Raw genomic sequence first — 20,874 nt, forward strand, 5'->3', positions numbered from 1 at the left:
GGTGAAAAAGTCAAGGTGATGAATTTCACTTCTGTTGTCAGGAAATAAAATAAAAAAAAAATGTTGGTGCCACTGATGGCCTCTCTGTTCCCCGATATGGCTTCGGTCAGGGAGATGTAATCACTGAATCTACAGGGCCTGCAGGGAGGAAGAAAGGGAAGGTGGCCTTGGATTGAAATACCAAGAGACTAGAAGGAGGCGCCGGTTTATCTGCTCAGCCTTAGGCCTCAAGGGACTGGACAGCTGACGCCAGTTATTCAGAGAGCATGGAAAACAGCCTGCCTAAAAGAAAACCCAGCAAAATGACAACTCTCCTGCTGTGGTTAGGCAATAGCTTGCTATAAATGAAAGGGTCGAACCTCTGCTGTGATCTGAAGAGAAGCCTCTTGTTTGGTGAGAGTCAAAGTGAAAAGGTTACAAATTTCCCTCATTAAGGACACACTCTTAGTTTGTGCATCTTGCTTACAAGGACATCTAAATGTCAGGTCTTCCTGAGGGCATATGGATTGGCTGTGCAAAGCCATAATTACTGTAAGTTTCTGTTAATGTCTCTTTCAGTGTGATTTTATAAACCCAGTGGTACTAATGGCCATGGGGATGCAGCTCTCCCTCCCTCTTTCTGTATTGATGCTACCCGCTTGCAAACACTGTCTTAGAACTTAAATCCTCCAGGAAAGGATTTCATGGACTTTTAGCTCGTCTCAGTTGTGCTGCCATGAGGAGCTCTGTGAATCTGCTGGATGGAAGGACCAGTGAATCCTTTGATTGAATTGTCAATCCCAGAGGAAAGGACAATAAAAGGGGTCAGCTGCTGACTTCAAAAACATGGTCACAGGAGTTGCATTTCATGGCTGCAGCTTGGCTTGACCCAATCAACTTGGATGTTGATCTCGGTGTCCGTAAGGCACTGAGGGGGATGAGAACTGTGCAAAGATAGATCTCTCTGGGGTGCTCCCACTTGTTTCCATTTTGACGACAGGGGAGGGCATGTCTCTGCATGTCCTCGGTTTAAGTCTCCGAATCTCTGCACTGAGCTCATCAGTATCCTACAGAGAGCTTGAAAACAAGCAGCATGAGGATCCAGCGTCGGGGAGCAGCATGTTTATCTTGTGTTTATGCCACTAAGTGTAGTTAAGGTACTGAATCCTTGTGCAACTAAAGCTCCATGAATAATAACTGAATTCAGGCAGTGCTTTGTGAGTAATGTATACAGGGAAGGAATACAGTGACAATAGTTTGTAGAACCAGTTAAATAAATAAGTTCCCTTTGATTTTTTTTTGTTTTTGTTTGTTTTTTTTTGTTTTTTTTTTGTTTCATATTTTGAAGTGCCTAAGTACTACACCTTTTGACACTAATTCCATGTACCTTGAGAGTTTACAACTACATGATGCAGAAATTTCCTCTTCACGTGTTTTTGTATCATTGTTTTAAGATGTGCTTTTCTCAAGCAACACAGAAACAAGGTTAGCACCTAGCCAACAAACAAAACTAAAAATGTATTTTTTCTGGATGTTTCAGATACCTTTATTTAGTTTCATGTTTGAACCTAAACTCTGTTAAGCTCTTTGTGCCCCTCAACAACCATGGACTTTTTGTATTTTAATTGTAGTGTAGCCATGTTCACTACAATAAAAATGCATAAAGCAAAAATGTTTTGTTTTGTTGTTTTTGGCTTTGGCAGATCTGCCAGAATTGCTTTCTTTCATGGACAGGGGCTGGGTAACAGCTTTAATTTTGTTTTTCTTTGTTTTTTTTTGGTTCAACAATTACAGCTAGACTCCCTTTCCCACACTCAACCAATAAATGTAATTTCAAATTTGAAGCACATTTCCTGATGTTAAACTAACATTGCAATTTAAACATTTGGAAGTAGCTAACAAAACCCTTCTGAAAACATCGCTTAGAAGTGCGGAAAATATTTGATCTGTCTGCCTGTGATGAAGCTGCAGCGACTAAAGTCAGTGTGTTTTGGGGCTGCCTATCAACACCCTGCAGGGTATTTTATCTGGCAAGTCTCATATTGAAATAAATGTATCACAAATGTGTCTGCTTCCCTTGAGAATTGGCGCCAGTAAGGATGGAGGTTTAGGGGGTAATGTAGCGTAGCCCCTTGTTATTGAGCTGAAGGACAGGGCCTTTTGCATTATGTAACACATCTTTTTCTACCTTTCCATCTCTCCCTCCCAGCTGGTGTATTACCCTTCTGTTGACTCATCAGAAAAAAAAGGAAAAACATAAAACATGGCATTGCTTCAAATGCAGCTTGTTTATTTGTATTTATGGTTATTCCGTCTCCATATTCTGAGGATTATTTCCTGGAAGTGCCAGACATGTCTGTGAGACAATTAAATTTGCATGATTAGTCTTTCATACCGCTGTCTTCTTTTAAGATGATCTGCCCGAGTTATTAGACAGCTCACAGGTTTTGTTGTCATCTCACTATGTCAACAGCATTTAGTGGCACTATCCGTGTTAGAGCAGCAAAGTTAATTGGATATCTTGTTGGTTCCTCAGCCCTGCATGGATTTTATTTGAGATCAAAGATGTCCCCTATCTTTTATTGTATTTAACCCACCACATGTGTATTTTGTTTAGAGGGCCTGTGATCATTTTTTTGTTTTTAACTTTTATGGCAATGAGTAAGGCTTTAAAATTCTTTTTTTTTTCCCTCTCCGTCTGCCTCCTTTACGTTTTTGAACAGAACTTGTGCACACTTCCTAAGGCTTGGCCATCTGTTTTATCGGAAGTTTTGGTCGACGATAAACATACACAGCAAATATTGTGCTTACGTGCGAGTTTGTGTGCGAGTTTGTGTGCTGGGAGACTATGTTCCAGTGAGAGCACATACTTTGAAGCCACAGTGACTAAGACTGTCTCTTCAGTCAAAATGTCATAGTTAAAAGAAAAGTCATCTTTGCCCTCAACATGTTTGCTCATATTTATCCCTGCGGTTGCTGCATTGCCCCTGTCTCTACTACACATTTTCATATGTATGAGCATTTGTCGGAGGTGGAACCATTAGCGTGAGAATGAATTTTGTTGCCTGGTGACAGTCTTGCACCCGCACCATGTCATAAGTGATGCACTGGTGGAAGCAAGTTGTCTTTCTTTCCACAGCCCTCATCTCAACAGTTAAGCTGCACTGACACATTTTGCCTTTTTTGTATTCTCTCCTAGCACGAGCATTGTAAAGGACAGCATCCCAGATTGTCACCTGAAGAAGAAGCGGGGGACAAAAAGCATATTTTAAATTGACATGGTAGCTGTCATAGACCCAGTGTGACATTGAGGGACTAAAGCCGGCATTATCTCTCTGTTGTTGCAGTAGAGAACAAAGCCTTGCTGTGATATGAGCTTTAAAACAGAGCAAACAAAGACTCTTCCAGCTGCAACCAATGAGAACAAAAGCCTGTAACATCAACATGATGAGTGCCGTTCATCTCTCTGTTATACAGTAGCCATAGCTTTATTCTCAGCCAGTATGAATCAGTGACATTGTTCTTTATTTATTTATAAATCATAAATAATGTATAGTCTAATAGATACTGAAAGGAATGAGCTAATGCCTGCTCTTATAGCCGCTCTATAAACATGGTCATAGCCCAATGATTATTTCAAGGGAGCTGGGTTAGAGCCAGAGGATATTTGAAGAAAAATACATGTCCTCCCACTCTAACTATGGTCCTCATTAAAGATGCCTTCAAGCTAAAACCAGGCTTATTTACTCCTTTATGATCAATTGATTTACACTATAGACCAGCAACCAATTTAGGCCCTGAAAGTCATTACATAGTATAAAATAAAATAGTAAAGCTCAAGGCTTTTCCCTTAAACTACCGCGACTTAATAGAGGGATCCAAGGCAAAGGGGCATGAGAGTTTTACCTTTCCACTTGAATGACACATTGTTAGCTATAAGACTCATCCCCTTAAAAATCTGAATCACACTCACTCCTGTCGCAGTGTGGAAATAACTTGTCCATAAGAAGAAAGGCAAAACTACTGAACCGAGAAAGCTTGAGGTCATGTTTATTCATCAGAGGTTATCTTAGTCTGTTAGGAAAAGGTGAACTCAGCCTGAAAGTACTTAAATCAGGTCTTCAGAATAAGAGATTACTTTTAATGTCATCAGGCATTCATCCTTATTTTTTTTTTCTGTCTTCTGGTTCTATAATTTGGTTCAATTTTGACAAATCTACTTGGTTAAGGTTTCCCAGTGTCTGCTAACAGGGGTTCCATCATTGTCATTTGGATGAAACCGGATCAAACCAGTAGAAGTGGTTTGAGCATTTTTGCCATCCTTGATGCCTCCCTTTAGAGGTGTTCCAGGTGTGTTTAACTGGTAGGAGGCTTCAGTGTAAGCCAAGCCAAGACAATGCAGAAGTGCTAAAACCTGCTGTTTCTCATGTGTCTGCATGAAACTGGGTCCAGAAGTACTGGAGGTACTGGAAGTCACATTAACACCAAGCTAAAACAAAAAAAGCTGTTTTCACAGAAGAAATAAACATATTTACAGCCTGGTTCAAAAATCATCTCCTGTCTAAATCGTTAAATTGACTATCGGCACACACTGTAGGGGGCGTGTTTTGTTTTGTTTTCTAAGTCAGCAGTTTGGAGGATATTAAGCTCGCCCAATCAGAATCACAGCTCAGCTCACATGACTGACGGGTGCCCTATAGCTGTACTCGATTATACAGTCTTTGGTGTAAACCCAGAACTCCCTGGAGAGATTATATATCCCAGCTTCCCTGAGACTGCCTCAGGAGCCCCTAGAAGGAGCTAGGAAATATTGCTCTGGAGGGGCTGGTCTTTGCTTAGACTGCTGCCAACCCTGGATAAATGAAAGGCAGTGTATGTTTTATTGAAAGGATGTCCCGTATGTATGTTGAAATCAGGCCTGACCGTCTTTCATTGACTTAATAAAACTTGGCCTATAATACCAACAAACATGTTTTGTCTTGACATTTAAGTTAATCATTCTGTTACTGTTTATTTTTTACTCCAAAACATTAAGCCTGCTCTTTATGGGTTGTCTGATATAATCAAGAGTAAGGGAACAGTTTGTAAAAAGAAGTCAAAGCATGCTCAGGCAACTTAGTAACATAATTCAGACTTTAAAAGTAGGAGAACCTTTTTGTGACTCGATATGTGACGACCCCAGATTCTCTTCACATTTCAGCAGCTAGCTGATATATCCCATCAAATTGTTGTTGCTGAGCTATTCTGAGTGCCCACAACACTACCTTTAATGCCACGTCACCTATGCTGCGTTTTGTCCGTACCACATCCCCCGGAGCTGATCCATGCTTCCTCTAGTCAATGCTCGTAGTTCCACAGAAAGCAGTGCACCACAGCAGCATCTCAGAAATGTGTCTCGGCTCATCTCTGCTTGGGTCTATTTTTGATGTAGCCTGAATTCAGCACATGTCAAGCAGAACAGAACAGATCAACCCTTATAGGATGCCAGACACTGAAACAGCATGAGGCATTTGGTCAATTTCAAAATGAAACACCGTGTTCAGAGGCTGCACATCAGGTGGCACATATATAAGTCTGAATTATAATAACAGCTTTATATATTTAATTCACGTCAATCACAACAGAGTTTAGAGGAATTTTCCCTTCTTTTAAAGTGCGGTTTTATGTGTTAAATGTCATGAATATCTGTACTGCCACATGATGCTGGTTGGCTTGCCCCCATAATGGGAAACTGCTAGGAGAACAGCATGCAAGCTAGGCTACAATTTTCTGCAGAAATTGCATGGTCTGGTATGTTTAACTACTTTCATGAGAGAGTCATCTCAGTTTAAGTGTATTATCTGCTGATATTTTTAGTACTTTTAGTAATTTTCTGTTGAGTGTATAGTTACACCAAGACAAGTGCTTTGGTCAGAGTTTCTCAAAATGAGCTAAACACTTTGGCAGACCTGGCCCTATCTGCAAATCTGAAATACCCTTTTGAGCAATTAGTTTTTTTTTTTGTTTTGTTGTCTTGTTTTCTGTAGGTTTAGCAAGACGCAGTGGGCAATTTCTACTAATGCTTAACACGCCAAAAAAAACAAATTTACTTTGTCAAAAATCATTGAATAAAAAACAAATGAACACATATTCAGTCTCAGTAAGGCTAAGTAACCTTTTGTTAGTATGTTATGTTTGTGGTTGTGCAGACCATAGACTGTATAAAAGTAGACAACGTGGCCCCGCCATTTACCATTATACAGGGCACAGCCATTGTAGCAGCTTGTGAGGGATTCTGGGAGAATCTGAGTGGAGCCGAGTGACAAAAACTAATAATTATTATTTTTCTTTCGAGAGTCTAATCACTTCTTGACTATACCTCCCGACATATTTTACAATCCTCGAAAAAAATTCATGAGGACGGCAGCTGTCCATCAACGTTAAATGTTACGTAAAGCCTCGTTTTTAACCTTGTACAACTAATGAAAACAAAACTTCAGAAAAAAGAGGACGTGAATACAAGGCAGCCAAAAGTTATCTTCAAATCACCACAACAATTAGACATAAGAAACATTTCTACGAGGTGTATCAATTTTTTAAAGTTTGACCACAGCTCATCTGGAACGACTGGATAGCTGGATTTTTTTAGTTATACTGCAGCCAGCCACTGGGGGGGCAGTTTTTGTGGAGACCTCACTTCGAGCCGAACTAGGGGACGTCCATGGTGCAGACAGAAAGCAGCACACACTGTGGAATCTTAGAGTAAATACTACGTGTTGGTTATAAAATTGCGTCTTTATGATGGCATGTCAACATGATACAGTACTGAAATCTGGTACACTAAAGCATCAGCGTCTAACTGCAGCAGTGACATCAATTTCGATGACATTATCACCATTGCGTTCCAGGTTCCTTGATAAAAAAGAAAAAATAAGCCTGCATTAATTCAGTGCTCTATATTATATTCACAATGAGATCATTCTTCTTAGCAAATATTGTTTTTAGCCTCTCTAAATGCAATGTACTGTATGTTTTATTCATTTGATTCTGGCCCCAGAAAAATTAGATTAAAACATTTGCATAATGGTCACTCACAAAAGTGTCTCTATTGACTAATTATACCACTGTTTACCAAATAATGATTAATTTGCCTTTTTGCTGTGTATTTTGTAGGCTGTTTCTGGAGTACAGCTTTACTATGTTATCCTGGGGCTGCTCATTCCCCTTTATGGACTGATATATTGATTCTTTATTATACAGTAGAGCCAGGATGTCAAGGCTGCCAACACCCGGCTTCATCCATCCCTCTGCACAGTCATAAGGCTTTCCTCTTGATTATAGGTTTGATTATATACTCTTAAATTAGAGAAAATGGCAAGCTGCTGCATGCAGGAAATTAGGTGTCAAAGAGACTCTATGAATATTACCTTCTGCTCTCATTTTCTCCACTGAATGGCTGTAGTACTATTTAGTATATAGACAATGTTGGGGTTTTTTTTGCCGTTCTTAGTTAATCCATATATTATCATGGAACAAACCAGTCATTTTAACATTTTTGGGGCCGTTGTAGGTTTGTTGTCATGATGAAAGCACTATGATCTGATTCTTTTGCTGTTAGCATAACAACCTGTATATGACCACAGAAGGAATGCAGACTTTTAAAGAAATGCACAGACAAGCGTTTTATAAAACTAAATGAAAAGGTTGTGAAAATGCAGAAACCACTGCAGTAAAGGCATTGCACTGCAACATCCAGGTAGTTTTTCTATTTTAAATGAAGGATGCTTGCTTCTAAGCAGCCCCATGTTATAACTTAAGAATCTAGTCATTGACAATCGTTCCCTCAATATAGAGAAAGAACCAAAAATGCTGTCACTCCACTTAATCCTACTTTTGAAGATTTGACTGACTGTGAACAAAAATTGTGTCCTTGCAGATTTTGCCTTGCAGAAAATATTGCCTCTGCTTCAGTCGTAAGACAAGTACAGCAAAACAAGCTCTCTCCTGACTCCTTTTTTTCAAATGCCAAGGATTAAAGGTCACAAAGGGAAATTAGTCTTCTAAAGAGCTCTATGTTAAGACTGCCTTTTTAAAGCAGAACATGTGGGGGAGAGCTATAATTTACAATTGGTGAAATGTGCCTCTGCTGTTGCTAAACTCTGCACTTGTTTACCTTTTTGCCCTTTACCCAGTGAAAGTCTTAACCACACGCTTCATGTGACAAACACGGTTCATGACAAGGACCTTGATAAATAGAACACAACCTATCCAGAATGGCTTAAGGTTTATTTCCTTCTAGATACGGTTGAGTTTTCATTGGTTATTTGATACAGCATTGCAAAGCCCAGATAGCTTATTACATGAGACTATTATTATCTCCAGGCTTTAAGCATGACAACCGTGAGGACTTTATCTCAAACAGAGTACATGCAAAGGTGAAGAGTTCCCTGTTTTCTATGACTTTCTGACTCTTCAGCTCACAAACAACACAAATAAACACATTCGGAGTCACACAAGCAGAATAACTGAAATATTCATGCCTTTAGCACTTTATATTTATTCTTCCACACCACTGGCAAAACATTGCACTTCTTTCACACATATCCTCTCTTGAAGTATTTTTCTTAAATGAACCACTCAACTATGACACTCTTCAAAGTTAACACTGCTGTAGCCAGGTTCATAATGTTTGTATTGTCATCCTATTAATCGTAAATTTCCCGTCCGGTAATTAGCTGACAGGGAATTCATGTGAACAAAACCATGTGCAATTATTGCTGCTTATTTGTGTTGTGTGTGATGTGCTTAAGGTATTTTGTGTGCGTGTGTGTGAGAATCAACAGTAAATCAAAGTGTTTGTCACATAGTTGGCAACGAGGCCAGCCTGTAGCTCAGTGCAGCTATTGGAAGCTACTGCTGTCCGTGCTGTTTCTGACATTTTGGCTGCAGTTCAGATGCACTGAATTGATTTTGCACTGTCATCATGCTCATGATTACATTAGTGATTTATGTAATAACAATAATGAGGTTAGGATTGAAAAACGGAGTGCATACACAAACTTCTGTTATTGTATTTGTGGGATTCACCACAACAGAGCCTGCTACTGTTATAAAGCCATTATGGGAAGCCTGAATTGGTGTAGCTTCTGGACGGGCATTGTGATGCTTCTTTGATCATTCACTTTATCCATGAGTTAAGAACATGAAGTAGTTATTTCTCAGGGATATGATGAATCCCTGCTCGTATAAGTTCAAGGAGCATCCCCTGCTGATAAGTTCTCTTTTATTTTCTTTGAGGAATTCATTATTCCACACAAACTGGCAGTGGTTCTGTGATTAACATGATTATCATAATGAACATAGCTGCTGAAATTCCCCCAAGAAGCCTTTCCTTTTACATTAAATCGAGATATTAGTTTGTCTCATCTCAATCCTCCGTATTCACTTCTCAAAGAGGGCAAATAGCAGCAGGGTTTTTAATTAACACCCTAATATCTTAGACCTGTCTTGCTTTCAGTGCTAAATTTTTTAGTGTTCAATAAAATAGAAATACAGATGTGTACAGCGCAATGAATTTACATCAAGCAAACCATACTGTATGAGCTGCTCAAAATCCAAACAGGTGCATCCTCTGAAGACAATGACAATCATTCTACCCTGTTAGTATCACTGTCAGTGCGCTCCTCACAAAGCTTCTCTCCCTGCAGTTAAGTTGGAGCCTGGTTGTCATGAAGAAGCTGAAAAGAGCTGGAACCACATAAAGCTGTGCTAAGCAGCAGCAGATCAAGTGAGGATCTAACATTTAGGATCAAAGTCAGGCCTAACTTTCATACTATACCTTGCAGGGGAATACCATTCCACTTCTTTGGTTATGACTATAGTGATCTTTAAGTGTGCGCCCCGATTTTATCTCTGAACATTAATATTTAATCAAACCATTACTGAAACCATTCCTTTTTCATCTGAAATGATTGGGGATTTTTACATCAGTAATTGAGTTATACAGCAGGGACCTACATTGTGTTTAATTTCTGATCCATCTATCTATGCACATTGTACAGTATCAAGATGAGCAACTGTGTGTTTAGAAGCACAGTTAGAAATCAGAGTAACAATATGTACATGTCAGATTCATCATTATACCATTAAGTACAGCCCCATTGGTGTTGTGAACAGTTAGATGCTCATTAGCTGTGCATGGTTTCTTCTCTGGTCTGATCTGATCTAACCACTGAAAGAATGGCTCAGAGTTGTTGTAAAAAGCCTGCGTATGATGTAATATCATTATCTAGAGTAAATATCAACAGTGATTTGACAGGCTATGACTAAAACAGAAATAAGTTTTGTACAAATTTTGCTTTTAGAAATTGCTCTACCAAACCAGTCTCTCCCATCAGGATGTGATGTGGATAGGCTCCAGCCACCCACAGCCCTGAACAGTATAAGTGGTAGTAGATGAATGAGTAAAATTATCAAGTTAGGATATCAATTCCAGTAATTAGCCATATTAATAGGCAAGCAAAGATTGGCAAATACACAATTTGCATGCGTTGTAGCCTTTGTAGCTGTCTACTGTAGGTCTCAACAGGAAACCAAGTGTGCTAAAAGGTAGGTAGACAATAGCTGTACCACTGTGGTGATATCTACAAAAAAGGCTTGATTTCTATTAAAATTGCTATATTATATAAGATTTAAAGGCAGAACTGTATAAAAGAATTGCACTTCTAAGCCTCTGAGCTATTATTTTTTTTGTACCAGGACCACTTCACTTTACACAATAGGGCTACCGCATTTTTTCCACTATAGTTTGAAAGGTTTTTTAAGGGCTATGTGTTTTGTTTCATTCAGTCCACTGTGCATTTTCAGTCACTTTCATTTTAAAATAATGAAAAGTGAAACCTTGGACTCAAGGCCTCATCAGTCTGAGAAAACATGGGGGAGCATTTTTCCACCTTGGTTTTACACAATGCACAAACAGGAACATATTTTACTAAAGACTCATTCACCGACATGAGAACAATTTTTTATGTAAAAAAATAAGTGTTTTGTCTTTCAGGAAGCTATACTTTTGCATTTTTTTAATCCATATTATCTAATTTTCCTGAGTAAAAATGATCATATTTCCTGCTCAAGAGATTTCGAAACAGTCAAAGTGAAACTTGCCACACTGTATTGTCTGAGAGGTTGTACATAAACTGATCAGGCGGGACCAGTATGTGGGGTGTTTAAGCTACATTCAGCACCATGGAATGGGAAGTTAAGGAGAGAGGAGTTCCAGTTTAGCTGCGAGAGGATGTGTTACCTTATGAAGTGTGTTAGCTTAAAGCAATCACCCGACATAGTACAGTAGTTTGAGAACTGACAGAGGAATTGAGCACCTCAGCTGTTGAGAGACCATCTGTGTACCCCTGCATGACAGATCAGAGCCACTGAATATTCATGTGCCATCCCTCCCCTTATCACATTAGATTAGAACCCATGTGGTGAGAGAGCAAGGGGAGAGGCTGACAACACTGTTACGTTGTCAGAGACCCTCACAGCTGTGTGTTAAATAGTACATTTTCCAAATAGATGCACTATGGTATGGCACTGGGCTAAATGTGCTGTGACAGCATGTTGGAAGTTAAAAATGTCCTGTGTGTTTGGAAACACAGGCAGTTAAACACCAGGATGATGATTTCAATTCCAAATGTGTGAGATTTATTGGAGCAGAAGCAGCATTTTTTTACTCTTCTTTTTAAAAAAATAATTTCTGAATAAAAGAACAACAAATAAATAAAAACAGTTTATTAAACCTTTTAAAAACCATTGTTTTTAAGGATGGAGTCCTCTATTCAAAATGAGACAATATGATTGAGAGGAGGATGACTTTATAATGTGTGCTTTTACTATAGTACTTTTGTACATGAAATTTAGGAAGTGCTCCCAGAAAGGAGCTGGAAGAGAAATGAAAAATGAGATGCTAAGAACAGATTTGGGCGCCCAGCAGATGAGGCAGCCAGTTTGCTCATATATGAAATATGAACTCTCTCAGACAAGGTCAGTTATATTTGACTTACCTAAATATGGTGTAGAAGGAGGTGTGAATAACAAGGGGTTATAGAGATAGCTGGGGAATTTTCATTTAAGAGAAAATTTCATAGCACGCTTTTAAGCAATAAATTGGGGGAGAAACCTACACGAGCCATTACTGTGTCAATACTGATGCACAGCTACTTAGCCACGTATCTCCTCCTTAAATCAGGAGGAGATGGCACCCCTCTTTGTAATAGCCCTGTTAATTGCAGGATACCTTACCTTACAAAGTGGAAATGGATGCTGCAAGGAAGAAACCTCTCGGTCAAAGCGGTCCAAATGTGCTTGGATGTGAGTTCCTTGTGGTGGGAGAACTCTGGGGATTGTTACGGATCCCTCTACGAAGGCAATAAATCTCAGTGTTAAGTGGCTGCAACGGCACATTGGTAATTGATATCAATGTAGTTAAGGTGGAGATGTGACACATTACAATAATGGTGCGCTGGTCAGCTGTGTTTTATGTGCTCTTGTGGCTGCCACATGAATGAGGGTCACCTATGTGCCTCATGAATCCTTAAACAGCTGCTCTCTGCTTCTTGCCTGGCTGGCAGGGACAGCCAAGCAGTTTGTTATGAGACTTCACCAGCACAGCCACAAAGCAGTGTGGTGAACATCTGTTGTGTGTAAAGAACAATGCTGTGAAGTATAAATACATTTGCATATGCATAGGTTCCTCTGCCTCTTATAAAAAAAAGGTCTTGGAGTATCAGCACTTTGAGGAAGCATTCAAAAATACACAAGGAAAACCTCTTTATATGCAAAAAGTACAAATGATGTAAACTATGCAGATTATTTGACATATGGTCTTCACTGTAGGTGCTTCTTCGCATTCAAAAAGAAAACATTGGGGAGGCTTATGTGGCTTTGCTATAAACTGATACAGTGCATTCATTGTTGTTGGACTCAAAAAAAAAAAAGAAATATTGTTCTCAAACTGTACTTCTCCTTTTCCCTAGGTGCGAGGGAGGTGGTGATCAAATGTCCGCTTAATCATATACAGTGCATCGGGACAAAAAAGTGCATTCATTTCAACAAACTCTGTAATGGAGCCAGGGACTGTGACGATGGCTACGATGAAGGAGTTCACTGTCGAGGTGAGATTTCGAAACATTTCTGCACCAGCATGCCTTTAGAATACATGAATTAACGTGCATCCTCATTATTATGGTAATTCATCAGATCATACTTGTCTTCTTTGGATTATTAACATTGTGGAATTTATTTTACAAATCATATCTGCATAAGATTTTCAAATAGTAGATCTGTGGAAATTGCTTTACTTTTAATTCCACCTTAATGTGCTTTCATAAGATATTCATTATAGCTATATTCAGGCAAGTTAATTTAAGCTTAAGTGTGCTTTTTTTGTTAATTTTGTAGAGTAGGGATCATTATCACAATCACTGAGATAAGAAGTGTTTAATCTACCCTCGGTAACCCTTGAATTTATCTCTTAATGCATGAAGGTTGATTGCATAAATGCAAATTCTTGAGCTGGCAGTTTAACTTCTGAGGGTGAAAGTGGTGCCAAGGTGACTTCTCATCATCCTTCCTGTCAGAGCAGGAGAGACACACAGTGGGACAGTCACACCAGGTGTTGTGTTCTACACAACTTTTTGTTGTTGCTCCCGTTCTTAGCAACTATACCAAGCTGCTATGGACACCTGGCCTCTGTGATAAAACAGCGTCCGTCCGTGATTGCTGCAGTCTTGGCACAACAGTGTCCCCTGTCTGGCAGTTTTCTCCACCTAATCTGACCTGCAAGACAGTGAAAGTCACACTGAGCTTTGTCTCTGTGAGTGCTGCAGGTGCATGGCAATGGTGGGTTCTGAACAGGAGACAAAAAGCCTGTTTGTGGTGTTAAAAAAAACTCTTTGGGAACTCCCTCTATTTGGCCTGTGATGATAATTTTACTGATTTTCTTTTTATTTAATTTTCTTTTCTTTTCGTGATAAAAAGGTGAGATATGTTTATGTGATCTTAGTTCATTTTTGTAGGATTATACATCATCTGTGATTTAGTATTGGTGTATTTATGTTTTACTGAACTGTAAGTAAGCATATGCTCTGGGTTTGCAGAAACTGTAATGCAACTGTCTGCAATATCTTAGATCTCATTCCCTGCAGACTGCTTTCCAAATCCACCCAATTGGTCCTAAACTACCAAATGCTCCCCTGGGTAATAGCTCAAGGCCTGTTCATCATACTAAAACGCATACCGAGAGAGGTCTGCAACCTGGTTCAAAGACAGTGTTCATGTCGTGTCAGGTTTAATGAAAATGCTAAAAGCATCCTGGAAGAAATGCTTAGGTCAGCCTAGGAAGAAAATGCAGGTATTTTTTGCAGGCTCAGGAAGCTCTCTTTCCTTCTACCATACTGCAAATGTGTGTTGCTGTAGGCAGGTAAATGGCAGTTAATCTACCCAAGCTGGACGAACAAGGTTTAAAAAAAAAAATATCACAATAATACAGCTTCTCTGTCAGTTACCTTATCTCACCTTATAAAGTACAAGTTTGTGGTGAACAGTCCTTCAGACATACAGCAGTTCTAAGTAGAGTCATTATGGTAATGCATACTCTGCTTGCAACTTGTGAATTAGTCTCTCTATTATAGATCCCCAAAAGGAAGCTGATTAGGCCCTATTATACACTGGCTAGAATACAATGATACTTTAAACGCCACTATGTAACTGGAAACTCTTCTGAGCCAGAGTCTTCCAAAAGGAAAGAAAACATGAGTAAAACAAGGTCAGAGGAAGAGTTTTCTGTAATGGAATTCTGTCAAAACACCAAGCAAACACTGGAGCACTCCTCAAAACTAAATCATGACTACTTGCAACCCAAGACAAAAGGAAGGACTGCGGCCAGAAGAATAAACTCAGTTTCATTGGGAAAGAGCTCTTTCACAATCAGGTTACAAGCCACCTTTGTATTGGGTATCTCAAAGACAGACCAGATTAGCATGAAGTTTAAAAGTAAGCATTTGGATAGTAATGAAAAAAATGAAGTCACTTTCTTCTCCTCGACCTATGCTGACTAATAAAGCTGATTTTATTCCAAAGTGAACTAAAGGCTTAAGGCCATTTTAGAGATGGAGAGTCAACACCTTCAATCTCCAAAGAGTTATAAGAAGGATGGAGCCACACTTAAATTACTGATAAATTCAGAAGCACGTTTGCTCCCGTATGCATCAGTCTAATTTGGATGGACTGCTTTGCATTTTAAATTTTTTGTTCAAAGCATCAGGGTTAGAATGTCAGGTATTTTAAAGCCAGGGAATACCAAACAGGAGATCTACTTCGGAATTCATTCAGTGTAACATTCCAAACTTCTCTTGAAATAAAGTTTCTTTTTTGCAGTCTCCAGCCTTAAGAAATCAATGAAAAAAGATAAAAAGCCCTTTTCACTGCCAAAGATTATTGAATAAGCCATGTCCAAACATAAAAATGCATTCAGTTATTTTCCTGATGAGGCTCAAACTTGATTTCTATTTAATTACTTCCTTTTCCTTGAAGTCAGTGTTGAAAGTCAGTGTTTATTTTTTTTTTCTTTTGACTGTTATTACCTAAACAATGCATATTGTTTCTTTTGCCCAGTGAAGCCTTGAGGACATTTACTTTTGTTATTATGATTTATCCTTGCTTAGTTGGCCTTGTATTTATTGTCTACCTTTTCACTTTACTGCCGTGTTTCTTACATCCCTTGTCAGTAATGGGTAACAAGGCACCTCAGTGTTCTATCTTATTCTAGGACTGTGTGATCTGAATGCAAACAATCTGAATGCAACACTGCAGTCAGCTGCTTTGACTGCCTTGCCTGAAGCACAAGAGATATTGATTCTCACTCAAGCAATGAAAAACTCTAAAAAAAAAAAAATATTTTTTTAATTTATACTATGCTACTGTTAAGATACAACACAAGTCATCCCAAATGTCAGTGACAGAAACCTTCTGCTGAAGTCCTCTAAGGGCCTCATGCTGTACAGGAAGACTACCCCCATATGGGCAGAGCAAACTCATTGGGAAGCAGAAGAAATTGAGGTCACCAAAGAGAAGTTTTAGGGGACCAGCTGGGCAGCTTACAGAACTTTTTTTTTTCATCCTCTTCCTGCCCACCTCTAATGAATATACATGTTGAATATCCCGTGAGGCCTTGGCAAGGCTGCCCAGATGGAAAACCCAGCAAAGTCTTTTTGTTCACCTTCAGGAAACTTGCTGATATTCAATCTTTTGCTTATGTCGGTTCTGTGGGTTTGCTTTAGTTTCTACAGCTTATATTCAGAAGGACAAAGTTCAGGCTTAAATAAAAACATTCACCTTCATGCTTCAAATGTTTTCTTAAGTGCATTCTCAGTGGGAAAATATAAACAACTATCCTTTAAATTAACATGAAGAGTTAAAAGGAAAACGTTGTAACTGTGTCGAAACAGAATATGGGGACTTGGTCCTCCCTTATGGCTTGGCATGAGGCCTCTGCTAGATTTAGAAATCAAAGCTTAATTCTGATCCCAGGCTTAATCCATGTCTGTTCAAACTGTGACTTCATGTTTCACACCAAAATGTGTAACTTATTTAGGTCAGTAAACAGGAATCTGCTGTTGTTGCTGGAGAAAACCATTAGAACAAAGCAACTTATTTTCCACTTCTGTAGAGAGTGAATACCAGTAACAAGCTTGCATGTTTAAAATTCCTTTTTTGATAAACAAAGATGACATTTCATTTGAGACCATATGGTACAATATAAAGACTACCGAAGTATTTGATGCATACTGAACACTGCCATGGTAAAGTCTCAGAGGGAATTTTAACCCAGTGCGACACAGTGATAATGTGTAGTGCAAATGCATAATTAGGGTGAAATGTTACAAACCTGATGATGTCTTGCTGTAGTTTTTTTTTTTTTTTTTTCCCTTCACTTTCAGCTCTTGAGTACGGTTTTAATGACTACATAAGACTCACTGTCTTATTAACTGGGACATTGCATCTGATTAAATAAAAGATTCTCACTGTTGTTTTTATAGCTTCAAAACCTCTTAGTTCTGTTTATTGAGTTTCATGCCCGTGTAAACTGCCTGTGGTGGCAGTAGAAAAAAAAATACAATGGTGAAAAATAGTGAAGTGGATGATTTCTTGTCCTCGAAGACTGAGCAAAAACACTTGAGATCCTGGAGTCACAAAACCACACAAAGAATCTTCAGCAGTAAGCTTTTGAGTCATCACAGAGGGGCCAAGTCCACTTTTACGATACACTTTATAGTAAAATGTAAGATCTCGATAGATGCTCTTTATTGGTGGAGACTACAACATTGTCAACAAGTCTTTTTTGGTATTAAGTTGGCACCCCACCTTCAAAGAAGCACTAATGTTGGATTGATAAATAAAATCATTGGCCGAACTTGTTTTATTAAAACAAGCCTTTCTAAAACGTTATGCTAAGTTTGATTCATTGCATATAAAGCAAACGTGATATTATCTCTTACTAGGTGGTTTAACCTGGTCGTAAATATTACCAGTGCGTGCCTTAAGTGGAGATATTCCTACAGACTTTCATAATATATTGGCAACAATCTCACTGAACTGTGTCTATTTTATAAATCTCTCGCTCTTTGTCAGTCTACAGCAATGACTCGGTGTAAGATAAACTGGTTTGTTAACACTGGCTTTGTAATTGATGCGACATCGACTGAATCTTTGTTAGCACATTTTACAATACCGGTACACCCAGTCAAACAAAGGGGTGCACAGAAAAGGAGCTCATGTGGATTTAAGGAGACACATTAAAATCAACTGCTTTGAAAAATGCTGAACCCAAATTGCTCCAAGTGTTTGGTGTTTGCCATCAGTGTGTTCTGTGAATGGGTGGATGTGACGAGTAGTGTCAAAGCACTTTGACATGGTCAGGTAGACTAGAACAGTGCCATATCAGTACAAGTCAATATAACATCTAGGGCTCTATTTGTTATACAGCCCAAAGTGAACAGGCAATTACACAGCTGATGCATAAAATGTGAAGACCAGTATCAGGATCCACAGTGAAAATGCATGTTTCTTAATATTGAAGCAAAAACAGAACACAAAAACAATTTCCAAATCTTTTTACATTTGTGGTGGGTCTTGTGGGGAAATGGATGTTTCTTTGAGCCTCCCCGATGAGTCAGAGGATCTGTGTTGTACTTGAGATCAAACTGAATTAAAGAGTGCCAATGCTTTGAAGAACATATGTATTTTACTGTTTAACTTTAGGGCAGAAGTAGCATCTTCAGTATAGTTTTGTTATTTCTGGACTGTTAACATTTGGAATTGTGTCATAAGAAAGAGACATAAAGGTACAGAAGAATATCAGGACAAGGGATCAGAAAAGTATTGTTTGTTTTTAATACAGAATTTCAAGCAGAAATTCTGAATTCAATGTGTAACTTAATGAAAAGAGTTGACTTTTGAGAAAAAGGTGAAAATATAGTTTGGGTCAGCTTTTCTGGTCTTTCAAGTTAATTGGTCAGCTGATTTTGGTTGTGGCATCTGCTTCCAGTTATGCACTTTGGACATGGCTCCTACGCATCTATACCTCAGCAAGCAGCGCATAAAAGCCAACAGAAGTTGTCCTGACTGAAGGATGGCTCACACTTTTTAACATAGATTACCTGTTTGGAAAGACATGTCCTTTCTCAGAAGCAAAGGTCCGATGAGCCATTGACCCAGGGCATGAAACAATTTCATACCTCTTCAACTCAACCCAAGTACCTCCCTTTTTTAACCTGAACAGAAGCAGTTTTCAGAGTCCTAAAATCAATAGCTACACTGGGTTAATGCGATAAAAATAAATATCTTATTTGTTGCTAAAGCTAATAAAGTGAATAAGGTATTGTAAAGCCAGCCATACACACTAATTGATACAGTCTCATAAGGTCCCTCAACCCACAGACAACTGAGTTATCAAAAATACTTTTTCTATTACCAACCAAAGGTGAATGGTTCATTCAGAAAAGATCTATTTGGTGGTTATTTTTAATATGGGGATTTCATACTGTTTAAACCTTCTACTCCTGAAATTTAGATAACACACTAGTAAGTAGCCAGTTTATGTCTTTTTTGTATCCCTCCCTAAGCCAAGGGATTACATCAATCGTTACTAACCTCATTTTGTAATGGCTCATGATTATTTGACATTTGCTGCAAAGCAAGTCATCACAATTAGTTCATGAAGTGTAGAGCAGAAAGAATTTGTCTCCTCACAGAGAAAACAGGTCAATTGCGAATATCAAAAACAGCCCAAATGGATGTTGATGCTTTGTTAAGTGTCCAGCCTCCAAATGGGGAGCCTTGTGATGCTAGTCCAGACAGCAAAAAAAGCCCCCTGTGTCTGTAACTTCACTTACATACTGTACCCAGGCTCATACTCCAATAAAGTGTCCGGTATATGCTCTCACCACTCATATTCAATGAAAGAGCTGCTTCAGTGTGCACAATGCAACCAAAGCTGTCACAGCTGTGGCTGGAGCTTTCCTCCCCTGTGAGGGGAGTTTGCTGATCCCTGATCTCTCCTCTTTCTCTCTTTGTGATGAGCTTTCACTTGTGTTCTCTTGGGGAGAAATAAATAAATCAAAATCAAATCTTATCTTTACCCATCATGAGTAATGCACTCAGCAGCATTTAGCAAGTCCCTGCTGATTTATCATTGTCCATCTGAGCTCAGATAGACATGCATGTTATGAAAGATAGAAAATCTCAGAAGTGAATATAAGATCTTTATGTACACAAGTCTTTTTATCCTTGTGTTATCAAATTCATTTTGAACAATTATTGTTAAAATCATATTTTCTTGACCTGCAAAAATCTGAATGCATTAAATAAAATAAAGTTTTGATACAGAGACATCAAAGATAATGTCAGACGTTGCTCATGAGTGTTGTTGGCTGTTATTAAACACACTCTTAATACTTACTCACTCTAACAGACCGGCAAAAATAACCCTCTGGATGCCATTGAGTGTTACAGTGATGAGATGAGGTTACCTCACCAAGCACACTTCGACAGCCTCTCAAATGTATTCCATTCAACTATATTTGGATCCATTCCTGCCATGTAAGGGTAATCTAGACCTTTATACAGAAATGATTTCCATGTCTTAGAACAACTTCTCAAAGACAATGCTTTTGCCCTCTGCTGAGAACACATTGATTTAAGTTATTTGGGGATTTGAATTATAGCTGCCATCTGAGTGAATTTGGCACAAAAAAGTAGCAGAATATAATCTCATAACTGCTTGGAAGTGAGGAAGTCTTGTCTCTCAGTTCATCTTCATTGACAAAAGCATGTTTTAACTATACACTGGAAGACTTTGAAAAGACTAAAGTCTGACACCCTTTCATATCAAAAGACATTATAGTCACAGACAGTAAAAAGAAATCAAAGGCTGAGTGTTTTGCAGGGTCACCACTCAAAAGCCTGCAACTTCCTCTGAAAATTATTCACGGTGTAGCTCAGGGTGAAAAATTACAAGGAGCACAACGAACAATAGAGAGACGGAAACAGAAGAAGCTTTTATCCAAAGCTGCCCACGTGTTTGAAGTGGTTTGGATTATCTTCAGTGATTAAGAAAATCATGTTCATTGTGATAGCATTACTAGCTAGCACACCTACTAATTGCAAGGGAGAACTATCTGTCACTTTGACTGGAGTTTACCACTGCTTACCACTTACACTGGTGTGTAGCCCAGCTTGTATTTGTGGGGGTGGAAAGCCTCAGGCTGATTTAAGACCTGATCTTTTGAAAAACAGTTATTTCAAAGTAATTTTGAGAGACTTTGTGTACAAGTGTGTTATTTTTGGGCTATCGAGAAGTGG

The 20,874-nt window shown here is 38.8% G+C and overlaps 1 protein-coding gene across 1 annotated transcript in view; it reads left to right on the forward strand.

The window, feature by feature from the left end:
• lrp1bb (low density lipoprotein receptor-related protein 1Bb) overlaps positions 1-20,874 on the forward strand; it is a 255,210-nt gene that overhangs the window by 88,186 nt on the left and 146,150 nt on the right. The window contains exon 4 of the mRNA XM_074695293.1: positions 12,990-13,127. Within this exon, the coding sequence (XP_074551394.1) occupies positions 12,990-13,127 (138 nt within the window). The remainder of the gene's footprint in view (positions 1-12,989; positions 13,128-20,874) is intronic.

The sequence above is a fragment of the Halichoeres trimaculatus genome, unplaced genomic scaffold, assembly GCF_033239565.1.
Source record: "Halichoeres trimaculatus isolate MK-OKI-2021-1 unplaced genomic scaffold, fHalTri1.1 fHalTri1_scaffold_19, whole genome shotgun sequence".
Classification (NCBI taxonomy): domain Eukaryota; kingdom Metazoa; phylum Chordata; class Actinopteri; order Labriformes; family Labridae; genus Halichoeres; species Halichoeres trimaculatus.